Here is a 17372-nt window from a genome sequence, read left to right as displayed (position 1 = left end):
ACTAGACCACACTAGCTGAGTGACGATAGGAGGAGGAGGAGGAGGACATTCATCCTAGGCCACGCTATCGATCCCAGAACACATCGATAGAACAAAGAATAAAAAAAATATTTACCTCTTATAGGCTAATAGTCTACTTCCATGTAGGCCTACTTGATAGAGAGGAAGAGATGAGATAATGAAGACAAATTAAATACACATAAAATAATAAAAAGCAGACAGGGAACTGTTCGAAATAATTCATGTGGTCTTTTAATCAATGGCTATCACTAGCTTCTAATTCGGTATATTTTGATAATAGGCCTAGGCTACTTTTAATGATTTTTTCTTATTTTATTGCCATATTCGAGTCATTCCATGAATCCGGTACGATTTGGACTTAGACATTTTTGGATTTTTGACCAAAATGTATTACTTTTCTGAACATCCCACAACATCAAGGACATATTTAACCCTAAGAAACAGATATTTTCCCATCTCAGGGATCAAAGACCTTTAATTATTGGCCATTACTGTATTTTATTGGCACCAATTTTTTTCAACCCTGTTATGGACACTGTGACACCTGTCTGAATATGTTTATGAAATGTAATCTTTATAAAATCTAAATTTTTGTACTATTCAGATGTCCCCCACAACATGTCACTTTTCAGCAATACTCAAGTATGAAATGGGTACCTTGTGTGACAGCAAACACACAATTTTTGATCAAAGTGTGATAAAAATGTGGTTTTACTTCATATTTTTAACTAAAATCAATATGCTGATGATTGCCCTAAATATTTCAGAAATAGTTCACCAAACAGTTCATATTTTTTAAAAGCTTTAAGGAATAAATACCATAAATGCAGGTGTGACGGGGTTGAAATTAGGGTAACGGGGTTGAAAATTGTAACGGGGTTGAAGGGGACATAAACAGATTAGAGTTTATTTTGGACTCTTAATTACTTTCAACTGTCAAAAAAGTAACGGGGTTGAGTGTAACGGGGTTGTGATTTTTTGCCCATTATGGCTGCTGCTCTGCATGTGTGAATAACAGGAAAGCACACATGGCATGCATGAGATAAGAAATCATAAATGTATTCAAAATTACAAATATAATTTTCACAAGTTATTGTTTTCTATCTTTATTTCATGTAACGGGGTTGAGTTGTTAAGCTTGACGACAACAATATCCACATTTAAATGACTGAAATATAGTTGTTAAAGGTGATGGCAACTTGCTTCTTTCTGCTGTTGTTGTTCAAAAGGCCTCTAACATGTCTTCTAATGTTACATTTAACATATGGAACAGTCCATTATTTTTTTATGGGTGGGAGAATGACTTGTGTAACGGGGTTGAGGGTTAACGAGGGACGGAAGTAAATATTGTGATTTTAATTAATAATCATGAATTTATTTAGAATAAAATCACTTCCGGTAAAAAAAGCACATATAGAGGTTTATGTGTATGGCAACATTTATTGAAATGTTTCAAGTTTTACTTGTCATATCCCAAGTAGATTTTCATTGAAGGCTGTGGGGGACATGACAAAATAGATAGTTTCAACTAAAGAAAACCAGATAATTACTGAAATAAGGATAAAATGTATGTAATGTTTTACATCTTATTAAAGTGGGGACTTCAATTGATGTAAAAAGCTTTTTAAGAAAGACTTAATTGATCTCATAGATAAAATACACTTAAAAAGATCTGAGGGACTCAAATCGTATACCGGATTGGTGGAATGACTCATTTATGTTCACCATCAATTAGTCCTACAACTAAGCGGATGTGTAAAGCAGGTGGGGTTACAATGACATTTCAGAGTATATTCTATTCATAGAATTATGTGACCCACTTACCAGAGAAAAAAAGAACACGTCATGATGGTGCTTTTGGTTAAACACCTAGGCCTACATTGTATTTGACTGTAGTGGTGTTTTATGATGACCTATTTTATTACATTAGGTTGAATAACAGTGGACGGTAGGTTCCAACTCCATTAAAAAGTGTCTCACATTACCTGAAAGCACCCAGGTCACTTTTGAGCCATGGCTGAGATTTGTGCTGTCAGTGTTCACTGAATATCCTTGTCCTAAATCGAATCATGCTTATTAGCTCTAGAGAACAACCTTTATGACAAGCAAGAGATAACAAAAACAGTTTTAAGCATATTTGATAAGGATAGCATACAACACACAACAATATTGATTCTTTCCTCAGTAAAACGGTTTATTTTTGTAAAGAGATGACATATCTACAGCGTGTGATACAATCAAATCAAGGACATCATACTCATTACATATCAAAATGATTTGTAGGATTAGATTTAGCATGAATTTGCATCTTAATGTTACTCTGGATTAAATGATCACAATCAGCTCATTCCACAAACTCACATCTACATGATCATATGGCAAAGCGGTTACTCTATATAAGCAGGCGAGTAATTATGGCTTTAGTCATTTTCAGTATCATTCATGGCTAAAGCTCGTAGAAAAGGAAAGTCGTCCCACAGAATGTCCGGGTCCACCTCTTCTGCGGGTACACAATCATGGGACGGCCCAAAAAAACACTGGTCTCTCTGCATCCCGTCCGTTGCCATGTTCTGGTAGCACCTTGGACTGAAGGATTCTTGGGTCTCCAGGAGAGGCTGTGTGGACTCAGAACGCAGGTAGACACAAGGCCCTTTGGATGTAGGGCTGCTGCACGGACCAGGGAAGATCACAGTGGCATAAGGAACCGAGTCGCTGTTGGAGCCAGAGTAGCCCGGGCTGCATGGTGAACCACAAATGGACTCTCCCAGGTCACTGGTGGCCTCTGCATGGTTTAACCACAGGTCATCGTCCTCTTTACTTAGTTTCACAGGGAGGTCCAGGAAGCTGAGGTGGGACAGGTATATTGGATTGGGTTCCTCACTGTCTGATGCAAGGTGGGTATCCTGGGAAAGAAAGGGAAAACAATAAGTCATCAAGGTATTTTATCAGTAAGCGACATAGGCCTAGTACTTTGTCCTGCATATATTTTTTGTTGAAGCAGCATTAATGGCTTTGTTGACCACTTGGGGGCAGTGTAACAAACTGTAAACACTAAACTGATTAACATGTTGGCAGATCAGTTAGCAAACAGTTGCTTGTTTTTAGAACATTATTATTCATAATTTAGTCATGTTCATGGCCAATACCAAAGTCCATTATGAACCATCCTCTTATCTTTGCTAGTCTCTAACTTCTAATATATATTTTTTTTAATTAGTTTTGGTCATTTTCAATTCATTTAACAGATTTTGGAGAGAGTTGAAATGGAGTATAAGGGGGACATGCAGAGATTGAAGATGAAGGTCTGCTGCGATGAGGACCGAGGGAGGGATACTCTAAACACTAAACTACACCACGAGCATCCCCCTAACTTCTAATTTGTGTTCATAGTATTTTTGCTCAAAACGGCTGTCTGCTGCAGATGGAAAAAAGAGGTTTTAGAAGACTATACCAAAAAAGTATATAACAGCATAGTGCGTGAACACTCTCTGCAGGTTCACCACGTTGAGCGATCCCTTTCACATTAGGGCCCGACCGATATGGATTTTTGGGTGCCAATGCCGATGCCGATGCCGATTATTTTCTGAGAAAAATTACGATAACGATTAAATCGGCCGATTATTATTATTTTTTTAAATCCCATACATATATATTGAAAAAATTTACTTTTTTGAACCCTTAAATATATATAAATACTTGTTACTGTCAATAGGTGTACAGGAACTTTTTATTTATTGAAATATAAAGTGTTACAAATATGTCTCAAGTGACATGACGCATTTTTTTTATAATTCTTTGGCATTTTTCAAGCTTTATTTGATAGTACAGAGTTGAAATGGGGAGACAGAGAGAGAGGGGGGGGATGACCTGCACCCACTGCAACGAAGGCCGGAGCCAATATGGTACGCGCTCTATCCACTACACCACCGGAGCGCCCCTGACATGACGCATTTTTAAACTCAGACATTAAGCATTTTATGTAACTGCACCCAACCCTCTGGAACTCCCTCCCTCCAAACATCAGCATCTCAGACTAAATAAACTCATTCAAAAGTCAACTCAAAACTCACCGCTTTCAGAAAGCATAATTACACCAGACTCCACTCCAAACCTTATGTTTAATTTGTCTGTATTTTGTTTTCTTTTTCTATAAGTATGATTTTATATGTGTTTGATGTAAAGTGTCTTTGAATGACCTCCAATAAAGCACTATAAATTCTATAACTATAGTAATATCAACTACTATTAACAGTCAAGAGATGACCAATGACTCTGCTATTGGTGTCAGGGGGAACTGTCAAGTGTGAATTAATCCAATGTATTACAACACACCTGCTGCTGCTGTTAATATGCTATAAGGCTACCTCCGGGGCAGCAATGCATCTCACTCAACATGATTGCTGGAATAAAAAAATAAAATAAAAAATCGGCAAAAAAATCGGCGGCCATTTTGCCGATGCCGATTTTTCGGAGATGTGCTATAATCGGCCGATTAAATCAGCCGGCCGATATATCGGTTGGGCCCTATTTCACATTACACATAGTAATTTGATACATTTTTAATATGAACATTTTGAGTTTTGGGCAGCTTTAACCTAAAATGGGTTATTTCATTCAACCATTTTAATTAGCAGACATTCATTTTCCAAACCTGGGATGATTCTGACGTCCATCTCTTAATGCTGCTATTCGCCGGATCTGGAACAACTGGCCAGAAACGGCCCTTTAGCCTGCAAAAGAAAAGAAATGGTTGAGAATAAAAACTCATCAGCGCCACAGTTAAACATCAACACAGCGTTTGCAATGATCTCACTTTTTTTGGTTGGAGGAACAAGTCACGACTATGAAGATAATCAACAATGACAATCCAAATCCAGACACAATGACAATGGTCACAACAGCAACCGCATCTGAAAAGAAAGAAACACATTTAGTCAATTAATATATATCCAGCTGTGAGACACATTCTCTTGATCTATCTGTTCATAGAAAACCAAGATACCAACCGAAGGGCTCAGTTTTGAAATGGATTGCTGATCCATTCAGGCTCCCACCATATGAGCTAACCGCCAGGAATGCTTCATAGAGATACACACTGTTGAGGTCCTTCAGGACCACCCTCCTGTCTTTAGGGTCAGCATTCACAACTGAAATAAAATTCAGACATAATGACAGCATTGCAAGTAAATAAATAAAAAGATTTAGGAGAGTAAAATTGAGGTCTTTAACCTACCATTAACCGGTCCTTTCTCAGCCCAGTAGAAGACTTTGTAGTTCTGGATAATGCCGTTCCTTTGGTCAAATGGTATTTCATCCCAGGTAAGCTCAACACGTGAGTCCCAAGCCTTTCTAATTGTCATTTTTGGAATCATGGAAGGAGCTTTAAAATGAAATATCGTTATTAGTCATTATTACAACTATAGGAAGCTCATGATTGAGATATTCAGGCTGGCAAAAGTAATTATTCATTTCCATCCACAAGAGGGCATTATTCCATCATGCATCGGCTTTTTCAGAATGATTGACAATTTCACATCTTCAAAGTTAAAGCAGCCTGACTTTCACACCTCTGCCTGCTCTTTGTGCGATCCTCTTTTGTGTCTTCGGTGACTTACCCCTTTGTCTCGAGTAGGCAGTAACTGTCTGAGGAAGGCCTATCCCATCCTTAAACCTTGGATACACAGAGATCCCATAGGGCTTGTAGGGCTCAAAGCTGCCTATTGATGAGAGTGAAGAGGTTAGAGTGTATCAGTGCCCATAAGCTCCCAACACTGTGTACAGCCACGTCACGCACAGCAGAGAATAAAAAAGAAGAAAAGAGGAAAATTTCACAAGAGCGTATATTCACGCAGTGGAGGAGGGAACACCGGATTAGGAAAACCACATAAAAGGAGACTAAAATAAGAAGGACATGGATTCTTAAACCTGCGTTACAAATACTATAACACATACCTGTTATCACAAGGCTTGTGATGTTTCTGTCAGTTTTTTCAAACTGGGTGAGAGAGAGGTCTGTCTCCAGCAAAGGTGTCCATTCCACCACAAAGCCAGTGAGAGTGGAGGAAACCAAGCTTCCCCACTTGACCAGTAGGGATCTGTCATCAAGAGAGGTGACTATGACGTCTGATATCACTGTAGGAGCTACAGACAGACAAATAAGCATACTCATTGTGGGTATACCTGAGTTATTTTTCAAACCGGTTAAAGCAGGTTTTTTAAGATGACAATGTTTACCTTTAGCTAGGTAAATCCTGACTTCAGTGGGTGGGGATTTCCCTGCCGCATTAACAGCACTCATATACACTTTCTTTGCTCTCCTGGGAAGCTGGAAAGAACAATAATTTTCCATTGTGGAGCACACCTTTCCCTTTTCACCTGGCAGTTTTTGCACCGACACAACGTATGACACATTATGGCCGTTGGCGTGGAATTGTTTGGATGGCTGCGAGAGAAAAAGAAAAAAAAAAGCGATTTTGAAGGCAGACCTCACACTCAACCAGAGCTGTAACAAAAAACACATCAGTTTGTGACAGGTGTCAAGCAACACGTGTGATGTGTGTACCTTCCAAAACAAGTGTATGTTGAGTTGTTTGTGCATGGGATCCCCTGATACCCTCATCCACGAGTCTAGTCTTCCAGTGGGAGCTGAAAAGAAAGAGATGGCTGTCAGCTTAGTGCCTCGTCAAGCACTGCTCTTCTCGCTCTTTCTAAAAAATAAAACTTTTCTATACAAGACAGGTCTATGGATTCTCTGCCAGAATGGGCGGCAGAACTCAATACATCAATTCAGCCTGTGCCATAGTGCAAAGCAATGGAGATGTAGAACATGACATTTGCATATATTGAAAAGACCGGGAAATGGAAGAACAGGTAATAGATTGGAGACTTTTCGAGTGACTGATTGTGTCACTCTGAATTGATTTGAGCCCTACCACTCTCCAAGGTGACTCCAGACTGGCTGCTGCTCCAATCACTCCAGGGGCTCTGCTTGTATCTCACTCTAATCTGGGCCAGATACCGAGTCCCATGGAGGAGACGACACTGCTGCACAGGCCTGGTGGGTCTAAAGCCACTCACCGGGATCTAACATATGTCCCAGATAACATAAACCATACAGATATAAGTCAAGGTATAAGGCAGGATATTCCACTGTTTGGCTGCTTGTAGATACTGTATCAAAACTTTATCATTTTTTTTTTGTTTATACTGATACTGAAATGAATATTACTCACTGGTTGTTCACTCCATTGGCTGCTGTCAGCAGTCTTAAGTCGGACTTCCAAGTTCAGGCGGTATCCACGCATCCAGGCCTGGTCCTGAGATAAGCTCCAGCTCAGGGTTAGGCAGCCGTATCTTTTAGGCAACGCTTGAAACATCAGAATCGTTGGTGGGTCAAACTTAGCTGGAATTAAAAAACAAAGCAGAAACCCCTGATGTAAATTAGATGTACTACTTTTTTTTTCCTCACAATTCTTTGAAGTTGGCTTATCTGTGCAAAAAACGTTCCCACTAGATTGAACCCAAGTTTCAGAAGGTCATTCGTACTGGTCTGATGGTATTTCCTGAGTCTGGATAAAAAGTATTCCATCTGCTTAAAAACTATTTTCATATTATAGATTTTTAACCCAATGTCTAAATGATATATCCATTTCCTAATCTACAACAGAGATGTCTTTTTCCAGCTTCCTGGGTTGGTGACATATTTGTAAATAGGATGAAAACATTTTTGATTGTGCACTGTACGTAATATTTCTTGATCCAGAAGGTTCAAAGGATGAGGTTTCTGGAAATACTTTCAAACCAGCCGACAGTGTTGCCATCTTGGTTTTTCAAATATTGGCCGTTTGAAAATGATTATATTTGTTATTATTATTATTCCCTTGAGGACCTGACTGTTATGGTTACATCATATAATGAAGGAACCATTGAAACAGCAGTTTAGTTTAGTTGACTCACCTAGCACCTGCATTACCCACTATGCAACATACCAAATGTCGGTTTGATAAAGATATGTGTGTGTTTTACTACTAGAGGCAAGTGAAGCCTTGAGTTAGGCTGAAGTACAGGTGAGAAGTGGGCTATACCGAAACTCTGCACCTTCAAATATCAGTTTTAAGGCCAAACATTTATCAGACTTCGTACACCTGTTTCCGGAGCCATAAAACCCTTTATACCCAAGACCTGTAAACAGACTTTGATGTGTAAAATCATTAAAGCTCCCCTTTGCAGATTGCTCAGGGCAATTTAATACTTTCAATAAATAAAGGATTACTGCCTGGTGATGGGTTTTGATTTCCCACAATAGGAAAACAAATCAAAGAAAACATTGAATCAATGCATTTGTTCTATATTTCTCACCTGCACTGACAGGTTCCAAAATGATAGGTACTGAAGTTGCCTCTCCCAGTTCATTAACTGCCTTCACATAAATTTCCATTTTGGAGAACAGGACAAAGCCAGCGCGAGGAATGGTATAGCTGTGGACTCCTGGCGGCAGCTCGTAAGTGTGATTCTCGTTTGAATCCCTGAAATGAGGAAATTATAAACTCAGTTGTGCAACCTCGCAGACATGTTTAGTTAATGACATTTCAAACATTCCTGACAGAATATTACCATATCAGTGTGTGGAGGGTGTATTTTGTGAGAAGGTGGGTTTCCTGCTGCCCAGGGTCCCAGCTACAGGTCAGGGTGGTAGGGGTGGTAAGGTTTGTCTGACAGCTGAGGGCATGTGGTGCTGTTGGTGGATCTATAGATGAAAAGAAAGAAAAAAAGTGAGGGTTTTTAAATTTTTTATAGAGTTTTTATGGAAATAAAAAAGCTAGCCTGTGGATTGCCCTGTTTCAAATAGTGATTTGTCATATTGGAAATAAAATTGGATTAACTTGATCCACTGGCACCAGAGGTTATGTTGGAGTAGTGCTGGATCTATCTACAATGAAGCAGGAACTATGCGTCATATAAGAATCAAGTGGGTATTTGTATTACAGTGTGTAGGATTGATATTTGTTCATTTTTCTTCATTAAGTTTAAGTTGTAATTTTTATCGTTGTATTTCTATTTATTGTATTTTGAGAAAAAGCGGTGTACTTCAAATGGAAACCAGGTTGTGGTTAAATCTGTTACAAAGCATCTCTTAGGAAATGAATGGGTGGAAACATTTTATTTAATGTGTGCCTGGGCAAAAAAAGTTTAGAAACAGCTCAAATAAAAGTGTAGTTATAAAAAAAGGGGAAAAAAGTTACCACCATCTTTCAGTGTGAAACATTTGAATATTTAGTGGCCTTCAAGGAAAATAATCTAGTTACTAAAGATGGCATTATGTACCACTGCCTCAAGTCTTTCCACAATATCAAGTGATGAGGTGAAGATGTATTTAGTTATTCATTCATAGTACTTCTTCTTGGTCTTCCAACAGGTGCATTTCCCCAGGAACCCACAATAAAAATTCATATCGCCATTAAGTTTGTCTTTTTTGTGCTACTGTAGAATAATGGCAAAATGGCAGCCTCTATGTAGGGGGGGACCCGCTCCTATGTAGATATAAAAGGCTAAATCTACGGAAATAAACGAAGAAAAAAAAACTTTATTTTCAAGCAATTATACATTAATTAAAACATACTCATGAATATTATATTCCATTTTTACCAAGTCTGTTTTGCAAAAAAGGCCAATACATTCTACACACCGAACCTTTAAAAAAGGGAAGTGTTTTTGGTTCTGATATTCACATGAACAAACTGTAGCTTTAAGTGAATGTTATTATCAACGAAACAAGTACAGGAAGTTGAGAACTCACATCCGGCTCTGATCTCCACTCCTCCCACTACTTGAACAGAGGAGGCCTGGACACAGCAGGTGAGGAACGCCCTGGTGTGATTGAAGCTCGGTATAACAACCTCAGAAATCCTGCCGCTGGCGTTGGCCACTGGGCTGCTTGGTAGAAAGTGTTCGCCTAGACGCCACACTATATGAACATCTTGTCCAGTCACCAGAGGGCACCCTTCTCTGATGACACAGGTGGCTCTGACAGGGGACCCCAAAGGCACCACTGAACTGGATGTCTGGAGCCTTGCACACGGCTGTAGGTCATCCTCTAACATTGAGAAAAAATGTGTTGAAATGTGGCACGTTGAATAGAGATGAATTGCAAATGTAAGAGTACTCTTGTTAAAGAAAAGTACCAAAGCATTGTATTTAGCAATACTGAATCTCCAAGGCAAATAATGCAAATGTGCGATAACAATTGTCTACCTAACTGATGGTAAGGTATTTCCATTTAGATTTGCTTTCTCAGTCTACACACACTCACCGTTTCTGGCTACATTCACAAACGCCACCAGCATGACAATCACTGACGCCCATGTGGATATCATGATGATGAAACCTGTTAGGCAGCCAAAATGAAAAGCATTACTCTCTTAAATGAAAAACGTTCATGCCCTATCCAAACAATATTTAAACTGCCATTCCTTTTGAGGCGTCATGCTGCGTTTTGTGAGTTGAGCTATTGAGAGTGACAACCTCGGTTGCTTCAAAAGACACCATCGAAGTGCTCCTTCAAGTGGCAGGCTGATGTGAACAAGGATGTGATCTCCATAATGCATAATATTTCAATACAAAAAGAGAAGAGCTAGAGAATGCACCCACGGATTCCTGACACAATAGTAGAAAAAATCTGCAGTGTTGTCTGTGTAAGGTGTTTGCAGAGCACATTCAGAACAAACCCATACACTGACACGAAACTGGCAAATATGAAAATCAACAGTCATGACAGCTTGGGTCCACATTAATGCAAAAGGAGGTGACATTTAAAGCTCTGCTAGCTGTCACAAAATTAAATTTAAATTCCCAGTAGACAGAATAAATAGGTATGCACACTATCAGTACAAACTGTACCACCTTCCCTCTCTCACTCTCTCCATTCTATTAGAGGGATAATACTTCTCTAAGCAGACAGGAAGATTGTAATTGCCAAGGTAACCAGCTTTAATGGGCATGAGCTCCATAGCTGATTGGTCATGTATAATGAGCAGAGGAGCTTGTAAGCAAAGCAGATGGGAGCACATCTCCGGCATATTGTCATTTGGATATTAACTCAACAGCCTCCTTCAGTAATATGAGAAGCAGTTGGGACCTCACATTACAAGCACAAGTGTCATGAACTTGAAATAACTTTTGAGGACTGTTTTTTATATATATATATATATATAAATACTCACCATTACACAAGTTTAAAATTCACTGAACTCTGGTTTTCCGTCTCACAAATCAGCACCAAGAAGGCACAGACATGCCTTCATGGGTTTCTGTGTCCCTCTGTGCTGTATGGGGTGAAAGACAAAGTAGATAATTTTTAATTCTGAAAGCAATACCTTTATAAGTCATAAAAAAAGCGCATGTGAATTTTTCATAATGTTGAACACCATTTTACTTGTGTCAAAAACCCCAACTTTCATATCATTTTCATGTGGTTGCCATAATAAGATACAAAAAGAGTGTTCATGTTTTAGATGGAATACACACAGGCACATGCCTTCCTTTCACATGAGGAACCACACACATTTTATTTAATTTTTTGTTTGTTAGTGCTTCTAAAACTGAGGATGTTGAGGCCTCTGGGGGACATTTTCAATTACAATTTTTATGGACAAAACTTTTTATGAAAAGCCATCATTACATTACTTGATTATGAAAAAAAGTTGAGGTGCAGCTGAATAAAAGTATTACAATCAAGAGCCGTTGAGGTGCCATTAAAGTAGTCAATCCTTATTTCATGTCAAAATGGATAGTATTAGCAATTCATTTTTACGTGGTACACATACATTTCTAATGTAAATGATTAAATGCTACGTAGAACTCAGCAGCAGGGAGCTCTCATGTGACAGTGTGGTAAATGACCCCCATTGATTTCTTCACCGCAGACAGATTTCACACAGACATTGTTGACGTAGATGTTCAAACACATGCAAACACACGCACACATATGTGCACACATATGCACACATGAACTCAGAGCCAGTAACTGAGACCACGGCATTGGGAAACTTCCTGAAGTATTGTTCCATTCGGCGTGGCTCTCCCAGACTGATTCTGGTGAGACATTCAGGGATTTGACCGCCATTGTTCCTTATGCCATTGTTGTTGTCAAAAAAACTTATTTTATTGAAGCTAAAGGACAATATAGCCTAGAGATGATTTGGTATTAGATTTGCACTAATCCCGGTATTTCTGGTCTGGAACAAGTCTCTACCCTTTGGGCAAACATTTTATTCCTGGACTGTCAAATTGAAAGCAACTTCATAGGACAAGGAGGTTTAACTTTAATACTTTGTAATGATCAGTCAAACTCACAGATCGTTGCCCCTAGGTCCACAATAACCTAGTATTTGGTGGAGTCAGCACTAAAGCAATCACATTTTTCCCCCTTTCTAATCAGCAGGGTGCATGTATAAAGGCCTCCATTCCTCCCCCTGCTTTCCTTTTTTTCATACCTGCTTACCAAAAAAAAGAAGGTTATTAGCTATGGCTCTGGCAAAAGGTACTCGAGAGAAAGATAGCGAGAGTGAAGGGGAGAAGAGACATGTTTTTAAATTTTAAATGTATATTTTATCAGCAAACCCGATTTGATCTGCTTAAAATGAAGACACATGTAGGGTGCTGTCTATTTACGTATACTGGACAGTTATGGCACTAATGTGTTCATGAGAAATATGATATCTGGATGTATTTGTGTGTCCCAATGGGTCATGTGGCTACGGGTAGAGATTAATTTAGCTAAACACACCGTATGTTTCCTTTCCCTTTGCTGTTGGGGTTACAAAACACCCACTTTCAGGATTAAGCAACATCCTTGACACAGAGTATGATGACACCCCTTGCCACAATTTCCCCTTTTTGGTCTTATTTCTAAAACTATGAAACACTTAGATTTAAATGAAGGAATTTAGATTTTTTTGTGTGTTAAAGAAAGTCAAATCATTTATATGTAGACACTTATGTATCATAGGACCTTCAAACTCAGACATATGACTTGTTGGATCAGCAGTTGTAAAAGTCCAAGAAGCCTAGAAGGAGGAAATTAATCTGTTTCACATCCTCTTTTTTTTTAAATCGAGGACCAGAACGTAAACATGTTTTCCATAGCTTAACCCACACTAAAGCTACTTCCACACTTGGAAGTATTTCACAATTAGAAACAGCCAACACAACTTACAAAATGACTGTTGGCATAAGTATACAGCAGAAAAAGCACTACATTTCTTTTCCATCTTAAAACTCTTTAATCATTTTTATTTTAAAAATGTATGGCTCATATCTTATCTCAGTATTCTGAAGACCATCATCTCTGTGAAGTATTTCATGTGCATTAGAAAAATGCACTGGCATTATTAGACAGGGAATTATAAAGGATGATAAATGGCACACGTACAATACAGAGTGGCCAAAAGCCAAAAAAAAAGAAAAGAAAATTGAAATAACATTGAGTGGTCTGTCAGTTGGATCACAATATAGCGCTACTGTCTGAACCAGTGTCATTCAGAAACAAGTTTTGTGAAGTTTCCCTTTTCAATCTGGCACGAGTATCAAAATGAAAGAGCCTGTAAATCGCTTGATGTGAAGATAAAGGAGCCATCAGAGAGGCTCGCCACTCACCGCACAGCAGCTGCAGCCGAAGCAGAAAGACGAGAGGCTCTCATCAGCCCTGATAGCAGCAGATGAAACAGTGCGTCTCAAAGCAACTCAGATTGAAGGACCTACGTGTGTGTTAGCCAACCAGCACCAGCCACAGTGATGTCCTTGTTTTGAATTTGTGAAACTTCACTTTTTTTACAGGAAGAAAACCGTGACTGATGGGGCCCCTGTTATGGGGAGAAAAAAAAAGTGCAACGTGTGAAATTCAATGATTTTCTTGAAAGAACAGGAGTTGAATGGTTTAACTAAAATGTATCAATTCTAGAACAAACTCAATCACTATTTATTGTTACTTTGTGATTGCTGATGGAGTGTTGAGACCAGCCCTTACACCTCAATTTGAAGCAATTAAATGTCAATCTCTGAACAAGTTAGGTGTCTAGCCTTTGCTTTGTGTGAGGGTACCTGAAGCATTTCATTATATGTGATGGTCTTTCCCCACAAGGTGTTAATATGTCGGCTGTCAAAAGCCCTACAATATGACTCCAGGCGCCCGTCTTGAAGAATGCAATAAGTCTAGTACAGGCGGCTGACCCCTCTGTGTTCAGTGTGACCTTTAAAGTAACATATCTGCTGTATCACAGAGGCTGCCTTTAAAAAAACTGTCATCTCCCTCTCCGAGCCTATCCGCAGCCTTTGTCGACATAGTAATAGAACAAGCTCTCAAATGGGATTGTAAACTGGGCCTTGACCCCACCAAGGGCACTTGAAACTACTTGCCATATCACGTTTATTAGCTTATTAAATTGTAAAATGATTCTCTGGTCGAGTCCTTCCATTTGAAATGGTGCGCGAGGCAAAGCTGGTGAGCTCACCCACTCAGCTTCTAATCTAACAGCTGGATCCCTGGCACTCGGGCACTCACTCCCGCCACCCTTAACAAACATAATGGAAGCTAACTGTTAATCAAGAGGTCCACGGAGGAGGAATTAATGGCACACATGCCGTGTAAGGTTTCTGAATGGGAATCAACAGGAGAAAAAAAGCCAAACAGGCCACTAATTAAAAATACATTAACTGGTTATCATGCCTTGACATATTTTTGCTTGATCTTTTTTTCTTAATCAGCAGTAATGAAGGAAGTGCTCTCCGTCCACTGGGTATTACATGCTACGTTTCAGTGAGCAGTAAAATTAGCTGCGGGCCCTGAAGCTAAATTGAACTGATGAAGCGCTGCGGGGTTTGATTACGGCTCTTGTACTATACTTAATCGAATGCTGTCTCCTCTTTAGATTCTTATTCACATTTAGAGATGTGACTATCCCCAACCTAGTCACTGCTGGAAATAACCCCTTATATATCAATCTGCTCTCACACAGAGAATTACTGTAGTTAGCTGCAATCACAACCACTGGCTGTAATCACCGCTTCTCCTAATCACGGATGCTTACATTCAAATCTGAAAATATTTAAAGCTCAGTGCATTCTATTGAAACAATGCCATCCTACTAGTCCATATTACAGATTGCATGAATTGATTTTATTTTTCAAATCCTGAAAGGGTTTTAAGATCAGCCCTTTAACCTCCTAAAAATGAGCCAGGAGATTATTTGTGCATCATTTCATACAGGACACTCCCTGATCTGCCGGAGCTGGACTGGAAATGTTTCGAATGCACAAAAGTGTATAGATAGTGTGTTAAAGGTGTATGACCCTTGATGAGAAAATTGAGCTGTCACATAAACCCATTTTAAGGAAATAGGCTACAACTGTGAAAATGTGGGAGAAATGAGAAAATATATAATCTATACTCTAAGTATTATATTTATGTTAAAAAGTCCATCCATTATTACATCACTCAGCAATCAAATTGGAAGACGTTGCCTGAATGAATTTGAATGTTAAATTGAATTCCATCCTGAATCTGGAACAGTATACTTTGATGTTCCAAAAAGTTTCCATTTTTTGGAATCAGACATCATGGACATGTGTACCAAATTTCGAGGAAATCCATCCAATTATAATCCTGATGTTGCAACCCCATGGTGGCACCAAAAGTAAAAGTCAGAGGATCACTGTGGAAATCTATTTCTGAGCTGTTGAGATATTTCAGCCTGGAAAGAAATTGTGGACCAACTGAATAATTGAATGTATACAGACTTCTGAAAGTGAACCTACAGTATATTCTGCAGTGACGGTTCAGGCTGGTGCTGCCTAGCTGCCCACAATATCATTACACCCAGATGGGTGACCATATGTCCTGCAAAGTGGCAACATGGAAGGTACATGTGCTCTATTTTTCGCTTCCCTCGTCGCTGTTGTTATCATAGCATGTGAGTGGAGGCTGTGAGCATGTGTGTGTGTTGCCATACTGTATGCTAGTTGACACGAATGTAACATTTCTGTCTGTAATGTTTGTGCAAGTGCAACAGTCAGTCAGTAAGAAGAAGTCAGATTCCTTGCACACACGTGGCACACAAGATTGATTCTAACTCAGTTTTAATGAAAATCATCGGCCATATTCAAAATTCACAGATAGAGATAATGCTTAATGTGATAACACACCCCACAGTTGATTGTACACCAAGGAGCGTGGCCTCTTGCACTCCAGTGCTGTTTCCACCTGCGGGGCTTGGGCGAGCGAGACTGTGAGACGGTGAGAGAGAAAGAGGGTCAGACAGGCTCAGACTCATGCTCCTGCTCCCTACATGCACCCAATCCACTCCTATCTAGTACCTGTCACACGCTGGCTGCAAAATGGAATTGACTATTGATTTTCCCCTTACCACAGGGTCCGTTGTGCTGGCAGGCTAAAGTGGGTTCACTAAAAGCCTCGCGTGGGACAACATGAGGAGAGGAACACCAGGAGGAAACTCACACACATTACCAACACACGAGCACAAATACACTTTCTTATTAGCCACTGTTCTCTGGGATTGTGTTAAGGAAGACAATGGAGGTTGCTTTAAAAATAGATGGTGTGTGTGTGTGTGTGTGTGTGTGTGTGTGTGTGTGTGTGTGTGTGTGTGTGTGTGTGTGTGTGTGTGTGTGTGTGTGTGTATTACAACATGCGCCGCCTAACACACTAAGGAGATGGCAGAGCGTGGATAAAACTGTAGTGGGATTTGTTTTTCTGAGGCAGAAGAAGTTAAATAAGCATACGCGTGAAGTATTTTAAGGTGTTCTGGATTTACAGGGCTAGATTTTTCCTGCACTGCAACAGAGCAAGTGATTCACTACTGCGTTGGCTTGAGATCCTTTAAGGAATGAGTAGCTGTGAGCCTCCATCTCAGGTTATTGTGATTGTGGAGAGGAAAGACTGTTGGTGTCTTGGGCTGATTTTTTACATGTCATTCAGCAGATGCTTTTATGCAAGGCGACTGAAAGTTAGCATTAACATTAGCATCAAATCAAATCAGATTTATTTATATAGCCCAATATCACAAAAATTTGCCACAGCGGGCTTAACATTCCGTACACAATATGACACCCTACTATGCCCTTATGCCGCATGTTACCTATGGACCCGACTGGATTTTCTCTCCCCTGATGGGGGAACCGAAGCCTGGTTTTCCCATATTAAAGTCAGTGGTGTCACCTTTTGAGCTGCATCTGGCTGGTTTTCAGGAAGTGAAAGTATACAGTATTTCACAAAAAGAAAATTGGAGAAGAGGAAATTTAGAAAAATGAAATGAAACTTGTGAAACAAAATTGTAATC

General features: G+C 39.5%; 1 protein-coding gene across 1 annotated transcript; it reads right to left on the bottom strand.

Annotated features, from left to right (window-relative positions):
* Nucleotides 1-2202: 2202 nt before the first annotated feature.
* Nucleotides 2203-13801, bottom strand: csf3r (colony stimulating factor 3 receptor). Its single transcript, XM_080039184.1, has 17 exons — nucleotides 13675-13801; nucleotides 11241-11342; nucleotides 10331-10405; nucleotides 9818-10114; nucleotides 8635-8767; nucleotides 8380-8546; nucleotides 7254-7423; nucleotides 6954-7104; nucleotides 6584-6666; nucleotides 6256-6463; nucleotides 5974-6162; nucleotides 5637-5738; nucleotides 5255-5401; nucleotides 5028-5168; nucleotides 4835-4931; nucleotides 4673-4751; nucleotides 2203-2924 (listed from the first exon to the last, which is right to left on the bottom strand). Exons 3-17 carry the CDS (start codon nucleotides 10392-10394, stop codon nucleotides 2442-2444), a joined length of 2511 nt encoding a protein of 836 aa, XP_079895310.1. The 5' UTR covers nucleotides 10395-10405; nucleotides 11241-11342; nucleotides 13675-13801; the 3' UTR covers nucleotides 2203-2441.
* Nucleotides 13802-17372: the final 3571 nt, after the last annotated feature.

The sequence above is a fragment of the Ammodytes marinus genome (genome assembly GCF_949987685.1).
Source record: "Ammodytes marinus genome assembly, chromosome: 13".
Classification (NCBI taxonomy): domain Eukaryota; kingdom Metazoa; phylum Chordata; class Actinopteri; order Uranoscopiformes; family Ammodytidae; genus Ammodytes; species Ammodytes marinus.
The sequence above is the reverse complement of the archived record's forward strand: the minus strand, read 5'-3'. Positions and strand labels throughout refer to the sequence as shown.

Bases quoted from the DNA above. Each gene is read 5' to 3' on its own strand.
- csf3r (XM_080039184.1), bottom strand. From the start codon at position 10,394: ATGATATCCACATGGGCGTCAGTGATTGTCATGCTGGTGGCGTTTGTG. The intron at 7,424-8,379 runs GTGAGAAATATA...TTTTAATTCCAG, and splicing joins TTTGGAACCTGTCAGTGCAG to CTAAGTTTGACCCACCAACG. The intron at 6,667-6,953 runs GTAGGGCTCAAA...CTTTCTTTTCAG, and splicing joins TGGAGTCACCTTGGAGAGTG to CTCCCACTGGAAGACTAGAC.